This window comes from Ammospiza caudacuta, chromosome 15 (genome assembly GCF_027887145.1).
Source record: "Ammospiza caudacuta isolate bAmmCau1 chromosome 15, bAmmCau1.pri, whole genome shotgun sequence".
NCBI lineage: Eukaryota > Metazoa > Chordata > Aves > Passeriformes > Passerellidae > Ammospiza > Ammospiza caudacuta.
Genome location: NC_080607.1, coordinates 18621219 through 18649110, shown reverse-complemented (window position 1 = coordinate 18649110; position 27892 = coordinate 18621219). Strand labels below are relative to the sequence as shown.

General features: G+C 48.8%; 1 protein-coding gene across 1 annotated transcript in view; it reads right to left on the bottom strand.

The window, feature by feature from the left end:
* NFATC2 (nuclear factor of activated T cells 2) overlaps positions 1-27892 on the bottom strand; it is a 71178-nt gene that overhangs the window by 4129 nt on the left and 39157 nt on the right. Inside the window, exons 7-9 of the mRNA XM_058814841.1 lie at positions 24616-24671; positions 23733-23859; positions 21520-22212 (exon numbers count right to left, since the gene is read on the bottom strand). Of these exons, the coding sequence (XP_058670824.1) occupies positions 21520-22212; positions 23733-23859; positions 24616-24671 (876 nt within the window). The remainder of the gene's footprint in view (positions 1-21519; positions 22213-23732; positions 23860-24615; positions 24672-27892) is intronic.

Sequence of the window (27892 nt, the reverse complement as noted above, 5' to 3'; positions counted from 1 at the left end):
GGTTGGCACAGTGCCCTCAGACCTGCCCTGCCTGGAAGGATGGGATCCTTTAGCCCAGCATGCACAGCCCCACCTCTCCGTCCCTGCCCACCAGGCCCCAGCTCTGTGCTACACAAGTGGGGAAGAAAAAGAATATTAAAATAAAAAAATATTAAATATTTTAAACCCTCCACGCCAAATAAAAAGGGGCATGACTTCTTAATTGAAAAACTAAATAAATAAAGGTTAAGAGAAACACACAGCTGGAGAAAAGGCAGAAAAATACCAATTACCTTTCTTTTTGATTGCTTGGATCAAAGATCACAGTCATTCTTTTTCATATAATGTTTTGTATCCAGCTAAGGTGTGTATCTATCAGCTCTGAAAAAGATTTGCAAAACCATTTTTGAGAAAAAAGGTAACCTTCGACCTATGCTGCATGGCCAAGTGTTACAGCTTTCAGCTACTCTTCCATTTGTGGGTTAATTTCATAAAAGGACATTTCAGCATATACAACACACAAGGCAGAATTTAACCCCTGACCTCTCTGTTTGCTCAGATCCAGCACTAAATTTTACTTTTTTCCCCTCTTTTCTCAGCTGATATTATCTAAAAACGGATATTCCAAAACTTACAGTCCTGGATTGATGACAAAAGGTGAAAAGTTGATGATTTGGTCTGACACTCCAGGGGTGCCTGGGACCTGTGAGTCAGGTCAGACTCAGACTCGTCACTGCCTTTGCAAAATTCACTTCTGTTGTCACCCCAGTGCCCAAATAAGACCCAAAGTCAGTTCTTTTCAATTGAGAGATCCAACCACAGTGGCTGTGAAAATCAGACTTTGCCTTAATTGTACAGAACTGGACAAAGAAATCATGAAAGTTACAGTCTTTGCTTCAAATGCAAATAAGATGAATTATTTTCCTCAGGAAAAGGCAGTATTTAAAATTTTCTGCCTTTTTAAAATTGATTAATCTTTTAAGATTTCTTTTGAATTCACCATGAAAGCATTTGGCACTCCTGCAAAACCATGTGGAAAAAATAATAAAAATTTGCAATATTAAGGAGCAAAAAGTGCTTCTTAAAATCTAAGTTTTGAGTGCAAGATTCAGAAGTGTCTTTGCTGCTGGATTTCAGGTGCCTATATATAGAAAAGCAGTATTTTGCTTGGCTCCCAGGGATTGTGCAGCCACGTATCATGCCCTGGAACCTCCCACTCAGGACACAGCCTATTTTATACTCCGCATTTGGAAAATCAGCTCCTGCACACAGGGAGAGCACAGCGACTCCCTGGCTGGGAAACACCACTTTGGGTGCTCCAGGCACAGGAGCCCAAACCAACAAACTGTGCTGGGGAAAGAACTGGGAGCGGTGGGGTTGTTTTAGAAAGCAACAGCAATTCAAGGCTTTGTTCTGGAAAATGGGGATACACAATCACTGAGATGTTCTCAGTGTAAAGGTTTAATTACACATCAAACCCAGGGCTCCCTCCTCACTGAAATAATGCCAAGAGATGCACCCTGCATCTGTGTTCTCACCTTTTCTGTAACCCATGGAGTCTGTGTCACCTGAGAGCCTCCTCCACACCCTCCAGCCCAGCAGCAATCAGCTCACCCCCATTAATTAACCAAACTCTTGGAAGAGGTTGCTGACCTCAAACTAAGTGGCAACTCATGTCCCAGGATGCATTTTTGCTGAGGGAGTATCAATAGACTCCAATCCCATTGGCATCTTTCCATGAATTTAGCAACATAATACAGATATCTGATGAAAACAGCATCTAAATAAAATGCATATTTTTGGCTAAAGCCCATCCCAACTGAAATCAATATCTGAACTGCTCTGGATTTACAGGATCTGGATTGCACTATGACATTTCAATATCCTTCCCTTATATTTGAGCACAGTGCCAGAGTGAGGTGCAAAAATCAAACAATTGGTATCTTTATATTGTCCTACCCAAATTTAACAGGAAGCTGGGTGTGCCTGCAAGAAAAGAGCAAAAAATAAAGATAGCATTTCTGCTAAAAAAAATGCAATGCCCTAAACACACTGTAGATCAAAACTAGCAGGAAGGAAGTACTCAAAACACAAATCTGTCTGTGACACCACCTCAGAAACACTAAGGGTTCTCTAAGCACTTTCATTATTGCCACTGTACTTCCAGACAAGATCAACAGCCTCAAAGCTGGCAGGAAAAGTGACCCAGAGGGGAACGGGGGGACTCCAGGCTGGGAGCTCTGTCATCATCCTGCCAAAGGGCCTGGCCAAGCATCCCTGAAGGACCAGACCTGCTGCAGATCTGCTTTGGGCTGCAAAACGCACAAAGGCTGTGAGGTCACACTCCTGGAACTCCAACAATCCTGCTCAGCTGAGAGAAAACAGCCTGAGAGGTGACAGCCTCCACAGGATGAACTACGCCCTCTGCAAATGCACTCTGCTGCGTGTGGGGATGGGGCAGAGAGCAGCATCCCCAGGAGCCCTGCAGGAGTGCTTTAAAGTCCTTAGGCAGGACTTGAGACCCTTGAGAGCCCAAAGCACCATCAGGTGCCAAGCTCACTCAGGCAGCAGGAGAGTTAGAGCACAAATGACACAGAAAAGGGGGCAGGAGGACAATTACAGCACAAATGACACAGAAAAGAGGCAGGAGGACAATTACAGCACAAATGACACAAAAATGGGGTAGTAGGAGAATTACAGCACAAATGACAAGTTCTCCTGCAGAAACAGCTGCCAAAGGCTGCCCTATGAGCTGGAGGGAACGGTGCTAAGGCTGATGGGTGCCATTTGTGGTGCTTTCAGTTATTTCACCCATTTGATCCCTGTTTGAATCTACTGAGTTAAGTTTTTGAGGCACTCTTCCATGCCCCAGGGAATTGTGATATTGCAGGACACGCATGCCCACACGAACTGGGATTCTATCCTGGCTGCTGGCTGCAACAGCACCACAAAGAGCAGTTCCTGCTCCAGTGTGATTTCCTGTTTTCTCGATGGATTTCAGCATTTTGTCACCACTTTTTTCATCAGGCAGTTCTGAGACTGGTGCAAGCCCTGCCTACACATGGACTGGAGGAAGAAGGGAAGGGGCACCTTCAGGAACAAGTTCATGTCCTTTTCCTCCTGTCCCAGCAGGCTTCAGCAGATGCCTGTGGGCAGCCCTTGGAGCTGTTCTGCAGGCTCAGAGCCCCTGAGCTGGGTTTAGGGGGCTGTGTCAGACATTTGGAGCACAGCTGGGAGAGGCACCCCAGCAAACTGGGGTGTTTCTGCTTCTTTCAATCTCATTCTCTGCACCCTTTCTCTGCACAGAGCACTGCAGACACTGACACCAACCCACGGATGGTGCTCAGGGTGGCACCCAGGGCCAGGCACTGCCCAGGCCCTTCCCAGGTTACTGACCAAGGACTGGCTCTGAGTATCAATGCCAGAACTACGTGGCATGAAACGAAAGCTCCTGTATTCCTGTTTGCTAGGATGGTGATAAATATCCTGTGCTTTATCAGGCAAAGCCCTGAAGTCTGTTTGGTCACCACACAGGAGGCAGAAAGGAGCTGCAAGGAGCTGAGCTGGCCCTGTGCAGCTCCTCCACCAGTGTCAGCAGCTGCTTTGGGAAGAGTACCTTGAAAGTGGAAAACTAGATCAGCCTGGGTGTGATGAGGAACTCCAGGCCACCGTGGATTTGGTTTGTAGTAGCTTTCCATAACAAAGTCTTTTTTTAACTGACTTTCTTTCTGCTCACATATATTTAGATCTGACTTTCATTCTGCAGCACTCTGATGCCAGAGAGTTTTGGCTGCAATTGCAAGGGAAGGGACACGTGTTTGAGTCATGGAGTTGGCTCTCCCTCCTTGATACTTAGCGAGTTACTGAGAAAAGATGAAGTTTGTATTTAGCTTTAGTTTACATGCAACAAGACCAAGTAAAATATTCCAAGTAGAATGAGCACATAATAAATAAATACACAAAAACTTATACCAGAAGGGGATGGAGTTCATTTTATAAACCATGTAACTTGGCTAACCCATGCACAAATATGAGGCTGATGGACTGAAGCTTAGGAAGCACAAGGCAAGAGCCCTCATTTTGTCACTGCTAACTCTTGACTGTGCTGCTGCAAAGCACAAGGGTGAAGTTGCTCCTGTCTGGTTTATTGGGCATGGTTTGGACCTCAGGGATTGATCCAGAGCTGCTGAGATAAGCAGTGCCACTTGTACTAAGACACATTTCTTTTAGATCAAAACCAGCACAAGCAGAGGAGGCTGGTGATGCAGCAGCACCTCATGGTTTAAAACCTGATGAAATTGGTGTTGGACACCACAACACCTCTAAAACAGCAACTGCAGGAAAAGCACACGAGCAACACCTCTCTATCCACATGTCACTGTGCAGTTTCATCATTCTCCTAAAGTTAACCTATTTACTGGGGCAGGATGAGTCATTCAGCAAAGTGATTCAAAAACAGAGAGAGAAAAGGGAATGGATGCAAGAAAGGCATTTTTACAGGAAATAATTGGGGGGAGGGCAGAAGAGCTACAGCACGTTCAGGATTAGCTGAAAGTACATGATAGGCAATGCTGCTGCTTTTTTATTTCTGTCACAAAGGAACAACCAGAACAAATATTTAATTGAGGGGAAACAAACCATGTAACAAATGTTTAATTAAGGGAAAACAAACCATATTAAGCCTTCCCTTTAGGCAGTTGATGAACAGTCAATAATGGAATCTGTTTCCCTCCCTTGAGCTCTAGTGCTTATGTCTATTAATCCACAAAACTATTTACTGGCTCTGATTCTCTGGCATCTTATCTTGTGCTGTGTCCTCACTCTGACACGTCCCCTCTGAAGGGCTGAGAGCCCTGCAGAACCCCAGCCTCTCCCCACTCCAGCTTTCCCTCCTGACATGTCTGACCTGAATCCTGAGCCTGGTTCTCAGGGGAAGACAGCAGAAAATCCCTGTCCTAAGGTAACAGGGAAGATGCACAAGTGGCCTGTGAGGAATTCTGCCAAGCAAACCCAGACACGCAGATCTCCCTGTGCCTGCAATTCCTCTGCTGGACAAGCAGCCCCAGCCCAGAAACCTGCACGAGGCATTAGCTCCCATCTGCCTGATTGTCAGCAGGGCCATGGGCACAGCACCACTCTGAGCAGGGGAACACACAAAATCACTTTCACACACAAATTATTTCTTCTATCATGTCCCCACATCCTTCCACAAATGAATATTTGGGGGAAGATCCTTCCCCCCTTTGGAAGTGCCTCCAAGGGCACAGATGGGCAGCAGCTCTGCAGTCCTGCCAACAGCAATCCAGCATTGGGGACTGCAGTTACTGCTCCCAAGGCAGCTGGAAAGCATCCAGACCATGAAATATTTAACTGCTTACTGACAAGAGTGTTACAATTCACATCTAATAATGTCAAGGAGGTGCCACATACAAGATACTGTGTGTCTGCCCACATCCAGCTGTTTGCTCTTATTTTGCACTCTGACTGGAACTCCTTTGAGGGAGGAACTGCTTTTTTAACTTTAGAGTCAAAGCAGCATCTGCCACAACAGAGTGCTGGGGTTTCTACCATAAAATAATGCACTAATAAAAATACTATACAATACTATGGGGTGTATGTATAAATCAGAGACCACGAGACAGACCTAATTATAAGAGACAGGGATAACTGGAAAAAGGAGTGCAAAAGACCAGATACTGTAACTGGTTTTACATCTTGCCTCAAGAAGGCCAGGAACATCTGACAGTAAACAGCTTGAGAGAACAAGAAAAATGTTATCTGCATCATCCAAAGCCTTCAAACTTTCAATCTGAATCAATGGCATGAACAAGAAAACTTTTGTTTTCAATATGAAGAGAAGATTAAAGAAAAGAAAAAGCATTAAAGACAAGAGAAAAGAAGAGCTACCAATTACCAGAAACAGAATGAGCTCCTCCATGTCCAGCTGAGGTTCACCTGCAGCTGAAGTGCAGCCCATACTGCTGAGGTTGGGCAATTCCCAACCTCACCACAACAGCAATAACCTACATTTGCTCAGAAATTAGCCCTCAATTATTTCCAGATCTCCCTCAATTAGTTCAGATATCCCAATTCCAGATCAAGATGTAGGAACCACCACCCAAAGAGACTGCCCCAGGGAATCCTGCCTGGGATTTCATGATGAGCCATGCCCAGTTTTCCAGCTGTGAGGTCTGGGAGCTGTGCGGACCCCAGGCCAGGCAGGAGGAGGTGAATCCTGTGCTCAGGCAGTGTCCCAGGGGCACGCTGCAAGGTCTGGGGTACCTGGCAGGCCCATCCTGATCCCTCCCCAGCTGTGTAACCACGTTCTCCTTTAAATACAAGTGTGCTCAGCCAGCTCACAGCTCTGTGCCTCATACTGAACCTATTACTCTGCATTTAACCATGCACTGCTACACTTCCTGGGAGAATTCCAACCCACCAACAGCGGCCTTGGAACCACAGCATGATAAAACACCCTCTGCCCAAGAGAAAGATCAAACTTGCTTAGGTCTGACATGATCTCATTGGAGCCCAGCACACACTCAGCAGCAGTTGGCCGGCCAGGAATGGGGATTCAATGGGAATGCTGTCTGTCCTGCTGAGGGAACCAGCCATGGACAGCTGGGGCACACAGCAGCAGCAGGGCCAAGGGCACATCCCCAGCCATCCCTGTGAGCAGTGCTGGCAGGAGAAGGGCTGCCAGCAGGACAGAAATGGCCTGGTCACACACAGAGCAGGGCCAAGGGCACATCCCCAGCCATCCCTGTGAGCAGTGCTGGCAGGAGAGGGGCTGCCAGCAGGACAGAAATGGCCTGGTCACACACAGAGCAGGGCCAAGGGCACATCCCCAGCCATCCCTGTGAGCAGTGCTGGCAGGAGAGGGGCTGCCAGCAGGACAGAAATGGCCTGGTCACACACAGAGCAGGGCCAAGGGCACATCCCCAGCCATCCCTGTGAGCAGTGCTGGCAGGAGAGGGGCTGCCAGCAGGACAGAAATGGCCTGGTCACACACAGAGCAGGGCCAAGGGCACATCCCCAGCCATCCCTGTGAGCAGTGCTGGCAGGAGAGGGGCTGCCAGCAGGACAGAAATGGCCTGGTCACTCACACAGGGCAGGGCAACCACACGGAGCCTGCAGCAAGGCCATGCTCCTGAAGGGACCTGGGAGCTCATTCTGAACTGGAGCACTGGGGTCACACACCCAGCCATGTGTCACATCACACACACACAGGGACAAGCACGTGTCACCCTCAGGATGGGGCACAGGCTGTACCCAGCACCTCCAGGAACACCACAGGGAGTCCTGAGCAGGACTGGGAATGGCCTTGGGATGGCCTAAGGGAACAGCTTTGGGATGGCCTAAGGGAACAGCTTTGGGATGGCCTAAGGGAAAGGCCTTTGGGATGGCCTAAGGGAACATCCTTTGGGATGGCCTAAGGGAACATCCTTTGGGATGGCCTAAGGGAACAGCTTTGGGATGGCCTAAGGGAAAGGCCTTTGGGATGGCCTAAGGGAACATCCTTTGGGATGGCCTAAGGGAACATCCTTTGGGATGGCCAAAGAAAGCAACAGGGCGTGTCCATCCTGAGCTGTGTCCCCCCAGCTCGAGAGGCTCAGACACTTGGCCATGGGCTGCAGGCCATCTGCAGAGCCTGTCCCAGCCAGCCCTGGCTGTCCCCTGGCACTGCAGGCCTGCCTGGCACGGAGCACATGCCACGCTTCCAACCACACTGGAGTTGTGCCAGAACAGGCCTGGTGAAGGGGAGGGAATGTCCCAGGTACTACAAAAATGCCACATCAAGAGACCTAAACATGGCAGTGATGGGAAAAACCATCCCCGAGGCTGTGTGCTCCTGCTCTTCGGCCAAGAAGCTGAAATTTGCTCAAGCTGAAGTGGGTGGTTAAGCCTTGGAAACTTCAGAGCAAGTTCATGCTGCTGTGGGTGCTGGGAGAGGGCAGGAGCATCACAGAGCTGGAAACTTCCCCTGTTTTGAACTGACAGCAAGCAGAGGCCTTGGGAGAGCCCCCTCAGGCAGAGCTGGGCTATGTCTCATGGCCAAGTCAGCAGCCAACATCCTGTTGGTGGGCTGGGAGTGTGCTCTGCCCTGCCTGGGTCACACACGGGGCTTTCCTTGGGGTCCCCTCGGCAGCACCGTGAGCAACCCCTCAGCATGACTAATCAACACTGAAAATAATCACCCTGCTTGTCTTTGGGCTGGAAATCACCACAGGGAGTGGACAGAGCCAGCAGAGTCCCCAGAGGGTTTGGTCACTGCTGACCCTGGCTGGGGGCGGGATGACCCCCAGGAGAGAGAGGCTGCAGCCCTCTGGCCACAGTTGCTGTGACTCAGGAGGGTGGCTGGCCCCACTGGGGGCTCCCCCTTCTCATTCTAGGTGCTCAGAAACACCCTCAGCTGTTTTCTTTCCCTCCCAGGGGTGTGAGGTGCCCAGCCTGGCCCTGCATGGGAAGGGGGCAGAGAGCAACTCCTCTGGGCTTGTGTTAATTCTAGAATGCCACCTGCATCCAGCTGTCAGCCTTTAGGAAATCTGCTGGCCTTTGTCTGCCTCGTGTGGCTGATGCTCCAGCTGCACACCCTGGCAGCCAGAGAGGTTGCTTGGAGGACCCAGACAGGAAAGGCTGTCCTGAGAGCACCCCGGGGCTCCCCCTCCTCACTCAGGTGGGAATGGGGCTGTACTCCCCTCAGTCACACCAGGGGAGTGGGGAGGCTGCACAAATACGTACTCATCAATGAAACTGCAAACCATTAACGCATTGGTACCCACTTGCTGGTTTTCTGCTTTTATGCAGCTGGTTTTTTAAAATCCCATCTTGTGATGGGGAAAAGCAATGCTATCTATGATTGAGAGAGAGGACAGGCTGGATCAGAGTGCCTTGAAAGGGCAGGGCAGACTGCAGAGTTCGGAGGAGGTGGAGGCTTGCTGAGACTTATTTCCAAGGAACAAATCTTTAACGGGGTGTGGGTTATACATGTGAAAACAGCGTGATGAGGTTAAGGGACAGAGCTTTACCACTTGAACAATTCTTCCATTTGACAGCTGAATATCAAATCCCCTACTTTTATCCACAACAGCTCCAATTCCACACTCAGTTACCCAGGGACATGGACAAAGCCATCCAGCACTGAACAGTCAGGTAAATACAAACCACCACTAACTGCAGCATGATCACAAAATTTGCCTTCACATCTTTCCTGAGCAACCACAGGAACGATGTGGGGTGATTATAACTCCTCATTATTTACTAAGCAAGCTATAGAAGAAAGTCTAAGTGACAGCAAAGTGCATTTGGAGCAGTGCTGTGCTGGGGGTGCTCCCCTGGCAGGGGCAGCATGGCCCTGGAGGCAGCGATGCTGTGCAGGGCCCTGGGGGGAAAAGGGAGGCAAAATCCCCTCTAGAGAATCCCCAACTCCTGCCGATGCTAAGCACACTGTACTTAAAATTAAACTAAGTAGAAAAGAAAACACATAGTGTGGGCTGCCTGTAAGGTCACTGAGCCAGGGAGAAGGGACTACTTTAATTTCCCTTTTACCTGGAAAGAAAAATAAACTGGAGAAAAAAAACCAGTCCAACAAAATAACCCCACCACCTTTTCTAAGGACTGGAAAAAACCTGTCTGAGAGGGGAGATAGGTGCAAACACCTCGTAGAGCACGGGCTGTTTTCCATCCCCAGCAGAGGCCTTGCTGTGCTCCCAGCTGGGCTGGACACAGGCAGAGGGCTGGGCGAGGAGCAGGAGGACGTGAAGCTGGCTGTGCTGTCCAGAAGATGAAAACACTACTGCTGTTTATAGAGGGAAACCCAATTCGTCAGCCCAAATGAATTCCTGGGCTAATCCATGCAGGCTTCATGTTTTCCACCAGCCCCAGCCACTGTACAGACTATCTTTAGGAGGCACAGTGTGTTTGGAAAGGAGCAGCTGGAAAGAGGGGATGCTTATGCCAGCTTGGAAGGCTCTCTGCTATGGAAAAACAGGAATGCTCTCTTGGGTCTCCCCACAAAATTAAAGCATCTTCATCCAGAGCAGAGCGATGCCAAGCACAACAAACAAAAGCGGCTTTCCCCAACTCTCCTGGGCAGCCTTGCTCGGGGCTCACAATGGTTTCCATAGAACTTGTTTTGCTATCACAACAAATTCGAGCTGTCCAGCCGGGATGGCCGCGCTGTTTTCAAAGACAAGAAAATTCATTTCCTCACTTCTTGCCCTGCCAAAGCATTTCTGCCTCCGTGCCACAGACAGGGGCTCCCCAGATAACCCAGCGCCCGAGGGGTGGTGGGAGAGACCCCAGAGGCACTCAGGGGCTGTGCAGGCTGCCCTTTGCTAATCCTGAGAGGTTCTGTGGCGCTCAGGAGCTGGGCAGGCTGTGCCCTGTGCTACCCCTCATCCTGCAGGCTCCCATGCTGCCAGCCTGAGCTCGGGCACCCACGTGGACCAGCACTGTGTGCTCACTCAGGAGAGCACGAGTGCCTGGTGCTGCTCACACAGACTCTGACACTACAGCATCACTGCAGCCTCACTGGCATCAAGGGCTGGATCATCTGCCAGCTTCTGGCCCCGAGGGCTGCACTGTAATGTCCCTGTGGCATCATTTTCCAGGTTCTGGCCCCGAGGGCTGCACTGTAATGTCCCTGTGGCATCATTTTCCAGGTTCTAGCCCCGAGGGCTGCACTGTAATGTCCCTGTGGGATCATTTTCCAGGTTCTAGCCCCGAGGGCTGCACTGCAATGTCCCTGTGGGATCATTTTCCAGGTTCTGGCCCCGAGGGCTGCACTGCAATGTCCCTGTGGCATCATTTTCCAGGTTCTGGCCCCGAGGGCTGCACTGTAATGTCCCCACAGGAGAGGCTCCCTCCAGCCCCTGCACTGACACTGGTGCTCAGCAGCAGCATCTGAAAGCAGAGATGTGTCCCTGCATGACAGACTGCAGGAGCATTCAGTGCTGCATCTAAACCAAGACTGTTATCTGAACAGCCTGAAGTTCTCTGAAGCCATAATCTTGATCTAAAATTTACATTGGTTTTGAAAAGCTATTAAGTGTAACCAAGAAAAAAACAAAGGCCCAGAGATACTAATTTCTAAAACAGACATAGCACTAGTTTTGTGTTTTAATAACAGCCTATAAAAATTGTCCTGAAGAAAATTTTTTATAAAAAACAATGGCATTTTTAAGAAAAGGAAACATATCTTACAACACCACTAAGTTATTTGAGGGTATGAAGCTGCAGGATGGCTTCAGAAGAGCCCTCATGAAACCCAGCCTACCTAGCTGAAAATCAGGGTCTACCTGCTGGAATCTTAGATGCTGCAATCTTGGACTCCTTTCCAAGGAAAGAGACAGCACCCACTCAAAGCAAACGAAAGAAGCAATCAGATAAGAGAAAATGTAATGCAATTTTAAGGAAGAAAGGTACACAACCGAAACTACAATTAAAAATGCAGCTGCTAAAAGTTCCCCTCGTGTTTGCCTCAGTCCTGATTTAAGCCTGGATCTGCCTGATGTCTGGTGTGTCCAGGCTATTTCCAGCCTTTGCAAACATCATTTGTACAGAATTAGAATGACTTCATCTGCAGTGCCTTGAGCTGGGGCACTTCCCTGAGTCCCAAGCTCAGATTCCTCTGCTGGTGACCAGGGGCAGAACTGGAGGCCCACAAGTGGCTGACGAAAACCCAGCTGTGGGAGGAATCTGACACCAAAGGGATGCAGTGTCTGCTCCAGCAGCCAGGCCTCTGGCCCCATGGCTGGGGAGTCTCTGGAACCCAGAGCCCACCAAAGAGCTGCTCATAATGACAGATGCTGAGCCCAGGGAGGTTTAAATGTCCCAGTACTTTCACCACCGACCCCCATACTCATGAAGTGGTTCCCCCTTCTTTTAGTCACTCTCACTCTTTCCAAAGAAACTTAAAAACCACCTAAATAAACCAGCAGCCATCCATTGCAAATGTCACAGGAGTCATTCCTGTGTCTCACTATTTGTCCTACATTTGACTCCATTCATTCAGGGCTGATGAAGTCATCCATCATTAAGAAACCAAACCAAACCACATCACACCACAATTTGGGAACCTTTGACTAGACTGCCCTGGCAGAGCTGGTCACAGGGAATGATTGCAAACTCACACTTCTCTAATTCACTGCTGCCTTTGCCCTCCTTGCAGAGATCAAAGTCACCCCTGAGGAGGGACCACGCTGCTGGCACAGCTTGTGCAGGGTCCCAGCTTCATGCAGAGCTCAGGGTCTGGTGCACACCCAGCCCTGTCCAGTGCCACAGCCAGGAGCAAGGGACAGCCCCTTCTGCACTTTACTTCCACACCTGACAATTATCCACGTGGAAGAATTCCCCCTCAGGTGCAAGCCTAGCACTCCAGCATCCACAGGCAGAAGTCAATCATCCTTTTCTCACTACATCTGAATTGTAATCTCACTCTAGAAGCAGTGTTTGTTCAGCTGAAGGCAGAAGTTAGTTTATATTTTGGAGTGCAAAGTTTCCAAACTAAAAATCCACAAAAGGACATGGCTTGGTTAAAATGGGAACTGTGTGGATTAGGAGAACGTGTAAGAAGATGAGGAGTGTCAGCCTTGTTTGTCACTGGGTCACCAAGAGCTGCTCGTGGGGAAGCTCTGTGATCCTCAGTGGTTTAACTCCAGCTAACAGTAGCTGAAGATTTAACTCTTTTATACCTAACACTGGCTAAATCCAACTCAGACCAAGTTCTCAGTCATTTGCAGACCATTAGTCATGCAAATTTGTAGGGATCAGAGTTTTAATTCCAAACAGACTGCAGCATCCCTTGGAGATGTGCACACAAACTGGAGGATACGAATGCTTGCAAAATTGGGAATCCTTGGATTTCAGGTTTTTGCACAGACCCCTCTTAGAGCGAGGAGTCATCTGTGAAATCCCCAGCTGGATGCATGCCCAGATTTCTGTGCTTGCAAAACTGCAGCATGGGGACTCAGTGATGATTCAGACACAACTGCATTGTTTATACATTTTAGGTTTCTCCTTGGTAAACACAGAAAAAGCTGTATTACAGAGCGAGAGTGTGAAAGCCAGCACCTGCCTGAAAATCCAAACCAGCAGCTCAAGTTTGATGGTCTCAAGTATTTGTTCTTCCCCCATTGATCCCTGACTCTCCCCTGGCACAGGGGATGCGCTGCTTGCTTTTCACATCAGAGGAGCTGCAGTGACCTGTTAGGTCATGGAGCACCTCGCACAGCCAGTGCAGGATTGTCTTGTACATCTGCTTTAAAAATGCCTCTAAGCACTCACTGCATCCAAATGTGAGCACAGAAGTCTCTTGGAGCTGGGAGGAAACAGCAATAAAAGGCTTGGGCAGTGTAAGGCCATACCAGCTTCTGCTGGGCAGAAAAGCAGCTCTCACTGCTCTGAGTTCTCACAAGAAAAATAACTCAGATGGGAAATTCAGATGATTCATCCTCATTTTCTTAATTTAAAAATGGCCAGAGATTTATCAATAAATACTGATTACAAATTATTATTATATTTCTAGATGTATAGTTAATTATAAACAAATTACATTATTATTTATAACAAACTATGAAAATCAGGTGGAAAAAAACAGATTTTAAGCTAATCAATTCTAGGTCTCCATTCTTGTGAGACAAGAGGTCTATACAGACAAAAAGTCCCCCACCAACTATCCCTACTCCTTGGCAGGAGGTGACCTGAGCTGAGAAATTCTGCTAGTGCAAGTAATGCTGAGAATCCAGGCATTTTTCTACAGTAGAAGACTCCATAACTGCCTTTCAGTTCGCACCATAAAAAGATTGTAGATCTTTAAGATGGTTATTCTTGCCAAGCATTTTATTTCACAACAGTTAAAAAAAATGTGCAGATGTTTTCCAAACTTTTCCGAGCAGCAAGGCTCTGCAGCTGCTCCCAGCATTTCAAAGTGCAGCTCAAAAAGGACTCGAGTCCTTTTCAGGAGCCATTGCAGGAGGAGCTGAATCCTCCCCATTATTACATCGAGCTTTAGGGAGAGAAAAGCCCTTTCCCACCTCTGCACATTCCTAGCACGAACTCAGTTTGTACCAAACGAAGCTGTGAGGAGCAGCAATGCCAAGCCCAGGCGCTCAGGGCTCATGAGTCAGGCCTCCAGCAATCATGAGACTGGTTTTTCAATCATGCAATCAACCTCCCGCCCCAAAGTTGCATCAGTTTTGTCTGTCTCAATTTTGAAAGCCCAAAACACGCCACTTGTATTTTTAACATTTTAGTTTTTTCTTGGATAGGATGTAAGAAGATGGGTAAGAAAAGTTACACAAGGACTTTTAAATTGCTATTAATATTCCAAGAACTGCAATGAAATTTGCAAAGAATTAGCAAAAGCCTCGAGCTGCCATGTGGACGTGAGCTATTCACTGATTAATATTCAATTACATCATGCTCATTCTGAAGGGGAGCTAAGAGGATTTTAGGATTTTCCCTATTTGTGAGGGCAAACACCCCCTTGCTGCAGGTACAAGTCCCTCAGCAAAGCCTGCTCCTGGACATGAATCCAGCTCAGGGCTTCACCTGTGCTGGGAGTTACTGGGATTCATCCTGAGGGGCTCAACAGACCAAGCAGGCTGAGCTCTGCAATTACTGCCACAGAAAAATCCCTTTTATTTCCCCATATGTCCATATTTACCCTATCCGCTACCCCAGGAGCAGGAACCAGCCCCCTGCCCGTGCACAGCCACCCCAGCACAAAGCCCTGCTGCAGTTCCCTGGCTGTGCTGATCCCAGGCTCTGACACCAGCAGAGCTGTGTCTCGGCAAGGCTTTTCACCAGAATAGCTGTGTTAGCAAAATAAAATTAAAAACCAAAAAAACCCAACCACCTTAACCAGCCCAGCTCTGTGGTGAGCTGCTGGAGTGTAACACAAGCCCTGCTCGAGGTTTGCAGAGAGCACTTCTCTGGCTCAATGCAAAATGGAGAATTCAGCACCAGAATGAGTTCATCCCCTTTCCTACCTCACATGGTTTTGTTATAAACCATTTTCTAGCTGCACACCTCTCATCACCACAGTCCCCATTTTTAAAAACTGCTGTCAAAACTGGTACAGCTCTGACTGCACTGAAAGAATTTCTGTGTGAAGCAGCCAGAAGATCCCTTTTCCTCACACCTGCACTTGCTCACACAACAGCTTTGCTCCATCTCCAGATTCATCCCCAAGAAATGAGAATGTTTCTGCAGGCTGGCCCCAGTGCCAGTGACCCACCAGCAATGCTCACTGCTGGGATGCACCTCCTGCTCTCTGACAGGTACAGCACCACAGGAGAGAAAGGAGCCAGCAGCTCTGCCCGTCCCTCCCCTCAGTGCAATGTGATTTAACCACCTCCAGCACAGCCAGTGCTGCTCCAGCTCCTGCACACCTGGGGGCACCTGGAAGTCTGGGATTCCCCAGGAAAGCCACAGTTCCACCACTGACTTCTTGCCTCAGCTGGAGCACGTCCCTCAAAACCTCTGATCCTGCTTCACCCAGCTGTGAGAGCTGGGGACAAGCCTGTCTGCCTCCTTCTGCAGTGGAATAATGTTAATCCATTACCATTTCCCTTCACTGGAGTGAAAAATGTTATTGTTATTATCCCTTTAAATTGAAAGTGGATTGAAGGAATCAAAGTAAATGTACGGTCTGTTTTGGCAGATGCCTCCCAACAGATGGGTGTCTATGGTCTCCTTTGTAAGAGATGTCTGCTGCCTGTGATTCAGACTGTCTAAGGAATGCCATGAGCCTGGACTAAATGGACAGCAAGTCTGGGAAAGGACTTTATTGTGGTTTAGAAGCTTTCAATTCCCAACTGCACGAACAAGTTCTTTTTTTCAAGTAACTCTTTGCCAGCATTTCAAAACTATCATTGCAAATGGCCTGCTGCCTCCCAAAAGCTGAGTGCTTTCAGTGATAACAGCCAGCCTCCAAAGGGGGACGTGCCCTGCTCCTCAAACCCCTGAGCTGGGCTTTGGTGCCCAGGGAGAGGCAGCGGTGCCCCCGTGCAGCCCTGGGCTCCTCTGGGCTCTGCGTGTTCCTGCGTGCTCCACAGGAAACGCTTTGTCACACAGCGCCTGTGGGCACTGCCTGCACCAATTACAGATTCCTGAGCTCCAGAACAAAGAGGTGCCAGTGGAACGATGGTTTTAATCACTGCGTTCATTTTCTTCCTTCCTCTAGTGCTGATTTGGGATGTAAGGGTTTTTCTTTTCCTCGCTTTGTTTGGGTTTGCATGCTTTGAGGCTGCTGGGAAAGGGCAGTCTCCAAATGGGGCTGGATTTGTCTGAACTTTTAAACAGAGAATTTTTGCTAGAGGTGAAGAAGAGGAGCAGATGGAGCCTGCTATAACAATACAAATACTTAATTCATATTCAGATATGCAAGTGTAGGGATTTTTCTGAGAATCCATGTGTGTGTTACTAACACAAATTAATTAATGCTTAATTGTACAAGAGGGAAGGATAAAGCACTTTTTAATGATGGTAAACTGAAGTGCAGGGAAGTTGAATACTTTGCTGAAAGACCAAGCTCAGACTGAACCCAGACCTTCCTCCTCCCAGACTGATCCTTCTGCTTCCTGCCAACAGACTTGAGAGGTTTGGGAGCAGAACGAAGGCTTTTCCTCTTTTTACATTGCCTCTAGAAAAGCAAGGCACAGGACAGGGCATGGAGATCCTGACACAAACCCACAGAGCAGTGATCCAAAAATAAAGCTGCAGTGTACCGAGGGAGGGCTGCAAGGTCCCAGCAGAGAACAGAAAATCTGTAATAATCTGAGTCAGAGCTCCAGGAATGAGCCTGATGAATACATAGATTTGCTAGAGTGTTTGAGCAAAATGTTTTGGAGAATATACAGGCTTCACTCTTAGTCAAACTCTGCCTGAGCAGAAGTGACCACACCTTCTATGAAAAGGAGCTCTAATTAAAAACAGAGCATGGCTTTTTTAGATGCAAGTTGTTGCTCGAAACTGAACCCCAGCCCATTTGTAGGACTCAAATTCACCTCTGTCTAAAATGCCAGCAGACAAGAACATTCCCCTCTGCCCTGCCCTGCTACTTGACTCTGTGCATGGACACAAAATGGAAACAGCTACAAACCAAGCTAAAATCTGCCCCTAGAGCCACCAACCTCTGTGCTGTCTGTGCATGGGCTCAGGACAGGGTTTAGAGAGAAAAGCAGCTGCTGTCAGCCAGCAGGACCCTGCCAGAGCAGCTCCAGAGCTCAGAGGGTTCCCTCTGGACCCCCCAGCTGCCAGAGCTGCCTGTGCCACCCCTGCATCCAGGGCAGGGCCAGCAGGATGCTCAGGACGTGCCAGAGCCCCCAGGACCAGCTGGCACAGGGAGCTGCAGCAGCACTCTGGGCTCTCACAGGGTTTGGTGCAGGTACTCCTGCCCAGGAGAACAGAGCTGCCCAGAAAGGAAAGCTTCCTGCTGGATGTGAAGGAAAGATGTGGATTTCATGTCACCGTACCGGGGGACAGACTGAGGTTTTCTTGCACTGAATGAAAGAACACAGGAAGGAAATGCAGGGATGAGATGTAACACACTCTGAGTGGTGCTGGATGAGCAGAACTGCACACTGAACACTCAGCTTGTCATGGAGGGGATCTGAGGTGCTGGGTGGAGTGAGGACCACACTGCACATCCTGCACAGCCGCTTTCTAAAGAAATATCTGACGTGTCTCGAGTTTTCTGCGAAATACCTGAGCTCACTATAAAACATCTCTCTGATCAGCAGCCCGATAAACCACTACACAGCATCTGCCTTGCTCCTCTCCTCCCCAAAGGACATCACTGTGCACCAAAAATACTTTAGAGCTGCTGTATCCAGCAGACTTGGGAGTGTCAGATGTGGTTAGGCAGTTACTATCTGAATAATGGCAATCATTTTTCTTTGCAAAGATCTCAATCTAAGGCAGGCAAGCTGATAACACTCAAGCTACACAGCCATGATCTGTGTGTGGAATTGAGCCTCGTGTCTGTGTCCCAGAGGGGGAACAGGCTCGGCAGGAGGAGCACAGTCAGTGCCCCAGCCCTGGGTCACCCCTCTCAACCCTGCCCCACCAGGGGACTGCAGACAGTGCTGCAAAGAACTACATTTGGGGCTGGGTTTGTGCTTTAAAGAGTTAATCTCAGTGCTCTGAGGGCGCTACAGGAACTACATTCTATTTGTCAACATATTGATGTGGTTGTTTGGGCAGCTTTTACCATCGTGGGCGGTTTGGTTATGAACAATATTGAGATGAGGCCTCGGCTGAAAGGAGCTTATCACTGTGTCACCCCATGGCTTTCACTTGCATTTGAGGCTGGTCCCCGCTTGCCAGCTCTAGCCTGGACACCTGAGGCACCCCCTGGCACTCAGGGACACTCCTGCACTATCCTCACTCCCCAGGTAATTCCACAGGAATGAATCTCTGAGGCACAGCTGTGTAACAAAGGATCCCCTGTCACTTTTTCATGAAGAGCCCCCTCCTCTGGGGACTCTTCCCAGTATTTGCTATCAGAAAGTTACAGATCTATCTATTTTACAGAGAAATATGGAGGGGTATGTGTGTGAAGGCAGTCCTGTGTGGCAATGCTGAACTTGCAACTGTCCCTGATGGGTGCACATCCAAATCCACCCTCTGTGACTGGGGAGTGGAGCTTTCCCTCCTGCAAGCCTGTTTGGCACCCTGGCTGGGAGGGCAGGGCTGGGAAGCTGCAGGAGGCACCACAGCCTGGGCTGAGGCTGCACAGAAAGAGGAGAAGAGGGGCCAAAGTCTCCTTTCACAAAGCAAGTGGCAGCTCTGCGCATCTGCAGCAGGGCCAGGAACCAGCTACAGCTCTGCTGAAATGGTCCCCAAGGGCTGGGGAGGGCACCAGCTGGGCACCAAGCACTGCTGGCACATGCAAAGCCCATCTGAGAGCATGGTAAATCCTTGCCATCACCTGCCTTGGGCTCCAGGCTGGTTTGGCTGCACTCAACCTGGAGAGCCCCCAGGCCTGGAGTCCTCCTGCAGAGGGGAGAACAGCTCTCACCTTTTCAAGGCAGGTTAAACGTGCTGCATTCCCAGTGCTTTGTGCCCTGTGGAGCAGTGAAGGCTCTGAGCAAAACCAAGCCATGCTCTCGGGAAGGACAAATAACATCTTTTACAGCAGAGGGAGAAGACAACAATGAGGGGTGCTGGCAGCAGTGACTCCAGGGAGCAGAGAGGGGTGCAGAGAAACGACAGCATCAGCTGGGGATGCTCTGGGCACTGCCAGGACAGCCCAGCACCCTCAGTGTGCCCACCCTGAGAGGCACCAGCTCCAGGAATGGGGAACTGCCAGTGTGGGACATGCCCAGGCCCCTCCACACAGCTCAGGACAGAAACAAAGCCCAGAACCCTGAGGCTGTGAGTTAACCACCAAGGCAGTGAGCAAGGGCTGCTGAGAGCAGGCACCAGAGCAAAGGGACAAAGCTGGATGTCAGCAGAACCCTGGAGAAAGGAGAACAAGGCAGGGGCAGGAGGAAGATGGGGGAAGGCAGGAAGAGCAGAGGGAAGTGAGAGATTGCCCAAGGGCAGCAGCAGCAGCAGCATTGGCCCGTGCCAAGCGTGCCCGGGCCAGCGGCAGCTCCGTGTCTGTCCGTGGAAATCACTGCAAGACCTCACAGCTCACTTTATCTCACAAGAGCTCTCTGGATAAAAGGGATTTAAGGGCAAAGCCTCTATAATCCTTTGGGTTTGCTTTCTTTTAATACCATAAAGCACAAACCCAAACTTTCTAGTCAGGAAAAACATGGCTTTTGTTATGTTCTGAGTCACTTTTCCCCAGCAGCAAACAATGTGGCTTTTCAATTCAAGTCCCGAACATTTCAGAATGAAATGCTTTGCAAAGCCCTAAAGTAAATCACAATTCTCCAAGTCACACTTCCAGCTGATATAAACTCACTGAGGTCAGTAAAGAGACTGCATGTGGCCCATCCTGCCTGGCCTGACTTGATAAAGCAATCTGTGGCTGAAATCAACTGAAGATGATGCAGCCAGCCAAGGAGAAGCCTGGGGTTTCATTATTAATTGCTGCAGTTCTGCCTAAAGGCTACCTTAGCAGGAAGGGTGAGTGCATTCTGGGTGAGCTGTGCTGCCCTTGGGTGTCACTGGCCTGATGCAAAACTCAGCAAAATTAACTTTGCAGTCTATCTTAGGAGTTCTTTTAAGTGGACTATGGCCTGACTTTGAAGATAGAACCTTGAAGTAAAAGCTTTCTCCTTTCTTTCTTTTACAAGGTGTGTACCAAGTATTCTTAGAAATGTGGAAAAATCTCTCAGCTTCTCATTAAAATTACCCTAAAAAACAGTGCTTTGTTCTCCTGTCAGAAAGATTCTCTTGCCTTGTTATCATGCCCAGTTCCCTGAATGAAAAGTGAATATCCCAAGTTAAATGAATCTCCTGAATCTCCTGCTCAGAGAAAAGAGCCAGTAAAAGCTCTCCAGACTTTACTGTGATGGCACCAGAGCTGCATCACCCCTCTGCAAACACAGTAACAGAGAAACCATCCAACCTCTGCCCACAAACCCAGCAGTGAAGGCTGCACACGGAACAGAGCACTCAGGACCCAAGCTGAGGAAAGCAAAACTTTCACAGACACAATTTCACCATTACTCCCAGTAAGTGCAGTAAAAATCCCAAACTGTTGGGTGCTTGGAGCACATCCTGGTGCACACCAGGAGATCCAGCCCACACTGCCTGCACTGAGAGGGGAGCAGAGCCACCATCTGTGGCAATCGGGTCTGTGCTTCCTGCACAGGAACATCCTGCATTTGCAGCAGTGTTTCCAGCAGCCTCACTCTGCTCCCACTAAAATCAATGTTGGGTTTGCTGCTGCTCTCCGTGATTGCCGTGTCCAGCTGCACTATTAATTTTGCATTGATTTCCTCCTGCCAGAAACATGCTTTAATAAAAGAACCAATCAACCAGCCTGCCAATGGCTGCCTACCTAAGAATAAGCAGGATATGTTCAAAGAAAGCTTTACTCTAACTTATGTTCGTTCCTAAAGGCTAAATCAGCTGGCTCACAACAAAGGAACAGCATTGTTTAACTTATCAATGTCCCACTGTTCATCTAGAACATCTGCAATGGTTTTGCCTGCAGCACTACCCCATTCATTACAGGCCTTGATAGATTGCTCAATGGGCTTTTTTTTTGGTACAAAATGTACAAGAGCATTTTACAAAGTGGACTTTGCCCTGGTATGAAAAAATATAATAAAATAATGAAGAAGTAATTTCAGATCCGCCATTTTCCAAACTGGCAATGGGACCTTTGGCAAAGGGAGACAAAATGGGACCAGCTCAATGTGGCACAGAGCAAGCAGAGGGGTCCTGCGGGTGAGTGGCCAAAGTGCTTTGCCATCAACCAACAATGCACCTAATGAGAGACCCAATCCAGCCTGAAAGCACAGCAAATGCCCACAGCCACCAAGGGGGCCACGCCAAGCAACAGCAGCATTGGGAACTCCCACCTCAGCCCCCCCTCCAACCGAGCAGCCCTGAGAGGGGCACAGCACTTACCATCATCCAGGTAGGCCTGGTCCAGGTTCTGCTCCTGCTTGATGGTGACTCCTGCCGGCAGCACGTCCTTGTGCTCGGTGCCCGGGGGCCCGTTCTTGGCCGCCCTGGTGCCCGGGGCCGCCTGCTGCTGGATCACCGTGGGGAACGAGCCGGGGCTCAGCCTCGGCGCCTGGCCGCCCTGCGCCTGGCCGGGCCTCGACGCGCCGCCCGCGAAACTCTCGCAGCACATGATGTGCTGGAACTCCTGGTGGCTGCCACACCTCAGCTGCTGGTTGGTCGGGGAGTAGTGGATGACGGGAGAGGGCTGCTGGTGGCCCGGGGAGGGCTGCAGCACGGCCGAGCTCTGCGCCGGGGAGCCGGCGTGCACCAGCACGGACCTGTGCCCGTCCCCGAGCGCGGCCGGCGTGGCCATCAGGCCCGGCTGCTGGTAGCCCAGCTGGCTGGGGCTCAGGCTCTTGCTCCTCTGGTAAATGACAGCCGGGCTCTGCTGCTGGTACCGCGAGTCGGGAGAGGAGAGGCCTGAGCGCAGCTGCTGGCAAGGAGCCATGGTGGCCACGAGGCACGAGGGCGACTCGGTGGCCAGCGTGTGCTGTGAATAGTAAGGCTGTGTTACTGTCCCCAGAGCACCGTGCACTGGACTGCAGATTAGGGCTGGATCATAGTCATCAATGGGCTCTGTTTTGATGGATGGTACTAGAATAAAGCATGCAAAGGATGTTATTTGTAACCAGCTGAGGAGAAACAGACAGGTTTTCCTTGAAGCAATAAGAGATTTAAGCCTTTTACAAGATTTGTGTGTCTAAATTCGTATGTCACAAGCACTGAGTTTAATAAATCACCCACATGCAACCACTGCAAAGATTCTTCAAAGCTAAGAGGTTCTTAAAAAATCTTAAATGCACTAATGAACGACAAATTGCTAAAGCTGAAAAATTCAACACTTCAGCTCCTGTTTTAATTCATTTAAGGGCCATTCTGCAACACACACAAAATAAGAAGTCATAGATAGGTGTTTCATGCAGTACTTCCATCTCAAAGAAGACTGAATCAACAGAAATCCCAGGACATAAACAACTGCCCATCTTCCTGTCAAACATCCAACCAGTGACCAAAGGCAGAGCTGAATATTCTAGAGCTTTTGTTTCTGCTGCACAAAGTTCCCTCAGTGCTGAGAGCTGAAGACCTGTCTGACACCATCATTTAAAAGACCATGATTTAGTAAGAGTACTATGAATCCTGGTGGGGTAAATGATGGTCCTCTATATTTCCAATGATTTTTTGGTCAAATCTTCCCCAAAACTCACTACAGAAACACCACACAATGGAAACCATGCAGTGGTCATGCAAAATTCCTGTCTGGAAATAAAGCTTCCTCCTCCTAAGTGGTCTATTTTAGGTTTTATATTGAGAGAGAAGTGTGCTTCTCAATACTGTTCCAGAGCAGAACAATTTAGCAACTGTACAAACCCTTCACATCGGTGATACCCTATAGAGTTCATAAATTCAGGAAGAGGAGCAGAGATTTTCAGGCTGGAGGAGACCAAAATAAGAGTCTGAATGAATGTTTGCCTTTCCTTAGAGACAAGTCAAATTAAGACATCATTTGAAGCTTGCATAAAATCTGGTGGGGTTATTTTATGCTTTCTGCTTTCCACAAACACAATACTCTGGTTTTCTCACAAGATTTTCCCCCCAGCCAAAGCTGAGAAATTCTGGGAATCTCATTAGTAATCCTGTTGCATTTATTGTGACACGGCTCACCAATCCCCCAGAGGAAGAACATCACAAAAGCATTCATATTTTTCTCAGCTAGCCTCACTCTGAAGACTCTATATTGCTTGCCTTCCTCCATCCCAGGCCCTTTCCCAGATCTGATGTTTTCTTATTGCTGGACACGTCAGAGAAGGCAACACTGATGGTTTTCAGGGTCACACCGTGTCCCAGACTGAGCCTGTTCCCACTGAGGCTCTTGGCAAAGTTCCACCAAGTGAATGAGGCAGCATCAGCCCATTGCCAGAATAACAGATCACTGACACCCCAAACTGATGGAAATTCCTGATCATAAATCACAGGCATCTTTTAAACCAAGCAGCTGCTGAGGGCTAAATTAAATTAGCAACATTTAGATCCTCAAAGAATGGCAAGAAAACAACAGAGCAGAAAATCAGATCCCGCTCATGAACTCAGATAACAAGTCTGTCCCTGAGAATTACCTGGGTGGTAGGTGAAATGCTGGGGTTGGCTTCTTTTCCTTTTGCCATTGATGACATAGAAATTCACCTTGACGGCTGTGCGGATGTGCTTGTTCCTGTACTCGGGAATTTCCACAAAAAGCATGCTCTGAAATAAATACAGGGGACAGCAAGGATCAGCACTGAGGCTGGCCAGGGGCTGCAGGGCAGCTCCCCTTGCCACACCTCCAGCCATGACAAGGGGAACTCCCTGTTCATCTCTATAAAGAAGGGTATGAGAAGAAAGGGGCAGATGGTGGAAGCCCAGATGATTTTTGGCACTGACAAGTTGGTTTCTACGGACTGTATCCCTCCTGCACTTGGAGAGAAGTCTCAGCTACAAATAAAGCATGAAATGGTGACAAATGCAGAAGCTCTGCTAATCCCACAGTGCCTGATAAAGGAGTGTGCACTGCACAATTCCCTCTTTTTGTCAGAGTAACTCAGTTATGCTGTAGGCTTTGGATTTACCCACAGGCAGACCCTGCTGCCTCCAGGGCAGGCACAGCCCATGGCAGAGGCACTGCTGGCTCCTGAGATCTCTGCCTGCCCAAGCAAGGTCCCAGCAAGGGAAGAGAGGGGCTCCTTCCCTCCAAAGAGCACTGGAAATCCTGCAGGGCAAACCCTGGATGTGCTGCAGCAGCCAGGGCTGGCCAGGGGCAGCATCCTGCAGGGCCTGGGCTGGCACTGCGGGTGTGCAGGGCAGCATCCAGCAGCCCTTGGGGGGCTCTGCTGCAGGAATCAATCCCTCCTGCAGCATTTGGCACTTGTTCATTGTGGCATTGCTGCTCTTTCTGCTCCTGATCTGCTCCTTGGAGGCTCCCCTTGAACACAAGCTGGAGAGGACCCCCTGTTTCATACTCACAGGCTGGCTCTTGTCTTTGTCCACTGTTGCCTCCATCTCCCAGATCTGCTGCCCATCTACAAGAATATCACAACATTAACCTCACTGTGGGTTTTTTTTTTAAATCAAAGAACTTATAAAAAAAAAGAGAGACATACAAATCAAGGGCATTAAGTTAGCAAAGCTCTCAAGATGGACTTGACTTCAAGCACCTTCCCAATCCTCACTGAAAGCCCCAGCGTTTCATTGAAACACATCACTGAACACTTCTCTTGCCAGGAAAGAGCTCACATACATATTAAAGTTCAATGTTTATCTAGAATTTAGCCACACTGAGGAATGAAATATTTAGCACAGGTGCAACACCTGCTTTTTACCAGGCCTGAGTCCAGCCAGCCTGACTGGTGGAGGGCACCAGGAGGTCACATCACTTGTGAATGGTCACCCTGGGTCAGCAGCTCAGCAAACTCTGCTGCTTTGAGCCAAGACCTCTTGGATTCCCACAGAATGCCCCTGACAGCCCTAAAGCCGTGGCAAAACACCAAATATTCACTGTACTCAGTGCAAAAGCACTCCACTGCACGTGGGACAGCCTCTGCCCTGAACCCCTGCAAGCTTTGCTGCCCTTAGTTATTGCATCCATGCAGCTTGTCTCCATCCTGAGTCACACAAAATTACATTTATAGAGAAAATAAAATGTGATCCCCCTGTATGGAGTAGCACCACAGTAACCCCTGTGCTGTAAGAGTGGATCAGCAGTGACAGGACATTCATTTACAGACTGGCTGCTTCCTCTGCTGACAAATATTCCTTAAGTATAAACATATTTTGCAGTGCTTTCTTTCTTTTTTTTAGATTTTAATCTTTACCCCTTTGATTTTCATATTCCATTGAGCCTTTCAGCCAAGCAATTTGCAAAAGAAAAATACTGATGGGAGGGAAACAAATTGCCTCATACCTTTCTGAAAGCTTGCTTTTAAACTGTCCAGGGGACACATATCCCAAGGACCTGATGGGCTGGGAATGCTGCAGCCAGGAGCTGCTGCCTGCTTTAGGGGAGCAGCTCTGCCTGCTTTGGGGTCCCCACACTGGGCAGGACAAGGGGGAAAATCTCCTAAACCCAGTCCTTCTCACAGAGCTTTGTATTTTTCCCAACTCTTGGAAGTTCTGCAAGAGCTGCTTTTGTCCTCTATTATTTAAGCACTTCTGCTTCTGGCAAAAAGGGAAATGAAAGAGTATTTTTAAATGCGTTTTGCATTTCTTGTGTTGTTGTGCTCTTTGTTCTGTGCTGGGCCCAGACAATGAGCTGACAGATGTGCCAGGCTCTGGGGCAGCCTCTGCCCAGCTGTGGCCAGGACGCAGCCCCAGGGTCCCTTCTGGGACACAACTCACCTGTCCCACACCTGGACAGCTCTGCTCACACCCACGGGGACAGGAGCTTGTCCTGGAGCTCACAGCTCTCACCCCTCCCTAGGGATGGCTCCTGGGGCTGCTGTGGGGCAGGGGGCACCAGCCCTGGTGGGCTCCCTCAGCCAACCCTCCCTGGGCAGTGGGCACAGCCAGGGAACAGCTGGGAAGAGGCTGTCCCAGAGCCTGGCACATCAGGAGAGCCCAAAGAGTGGGAGTGTGGCCCAGCAGGAGATCCCAGGCTCCCAGCTGCAAGGAGGGAGCACTGAACAACTCTGAATTTTCTCTCTTTTTTTGAAGTTCCCTCCTGTGAGTTGTCTTTTCTACCGTGGGGCTGAGAGGCTGCTGGGGCTGGGATGGCCTCAGCAGAGCTCTGTGTCACTGCCCACCCCCAGGGACTGCTGCAAAGGCATGGAAAAGATCCCATTATTTAATGTCATTTAACATCAGCCTCCACTTTGGCCACTGCTATGTTCCATCTGTACCCCTGTTAATGCAGCCAACTCCTTGCTGCTGTTGAGACAGAAACAGGGAAGGGAGAGCCAAAATACTGAGGGGTTAATCCAGCAAATCCTTTTCTGATTGTGAGGCAGCAAATGCTCAATGGGGAGATTCCCCTTCTAGGTGAGCTTTGAGAAAAGAAACCAGCACAGTGTGTGAGGAACCTCCCCACAATCCCAAACATCCCAAAGGATAATTTTTTAGAGTTCTCTGAGGAAAACAGGAGGGAAAAGGAAACAAGAAGACACATAATAGAGGAAGAGCTCTGATAGAGACACACATGGGAGCTGTCTCAGCAATGCCACATGAAGATGTCCTGACAACGACAGCCAAGCAGGAATATTTGACACTGCTTTTGCTCCAGGCAGAATGTTTTCATCTTTGTTTCTGTACTGCTAAATTCAAACAGTCTGTGCAGATACAACAGCACTAACTTCACAAAGAAGGTGGAAATCAAAAGGATTTGCTGGTCCAAAATGCATAAACTAAAGTAGAAACGGGCCTCCAAGTCATGTGCCACATCCAAGGAGCCTGTGGAACACATGCAACCACAACCACAGGGGATTTGATTTAGTAACTGAGCCACTGAAACTGCACTAAAAGCTAATGAAGCCAACCATAAAAATCAAATGATGTTCAGGCTGAGTCCAAAGCCTGTGTGGGTCAAAAGTAAGAATGAGAAAAGGCAAACAAGAAGTAAATGTATTTGGGGCTATCATTCCAACAATGATAGATGCTTCTGTTTGGATATATTCCATATTTGTGGCAGCTGAACAGGTTTCTAACAGATCAGACAGCAGCAGCAATCCCTGTTCTTTGAGCCCTGTTGGATTTAAGCACTCTGCAGTTCACTCCCTGACCTTTATATTCAATATGATGATGTGGCTCCATCTGTCTCACTGCTTCACTTCAGCTCGAGACAATCAATATTTGCTTTTCCTTTAACTGCTCTGGATGTGCACATTATGGGGAGCTTTTGGCAGGAGGGTGAGGGAGGCTGTGAGGAAAATGAAAAATACAACTGCATTCACAAGTCTCTCTACTTTAACCTATTCTTTTTCTGGGTAATGAAAAGAAAGCTTCTGATTATGCATACCCTGGGAGCTAATGGAGAGCAGGAGGAATAAACTGAGAAGTCTCAGGATCATTTCAGGAAATTCTGAATAGAGAAAACCTGCACCAAACTATCAACACATTTATCACCTTTACAATGTGCATAAATGCAATTTTTTTAGGAGGAAATTAAAGTGGGGGCTTGGAGAAAGTCCTCAACAAAACCAGGATTCTGATTGTAAGGATGTACTGAAAATCCCAAGGCTGATGTGACAGTGGAGCACAGCCCCTGTCACAGCAAAGGCCCTTCCCTGAACCCAGGTGATGCCTGGGCACC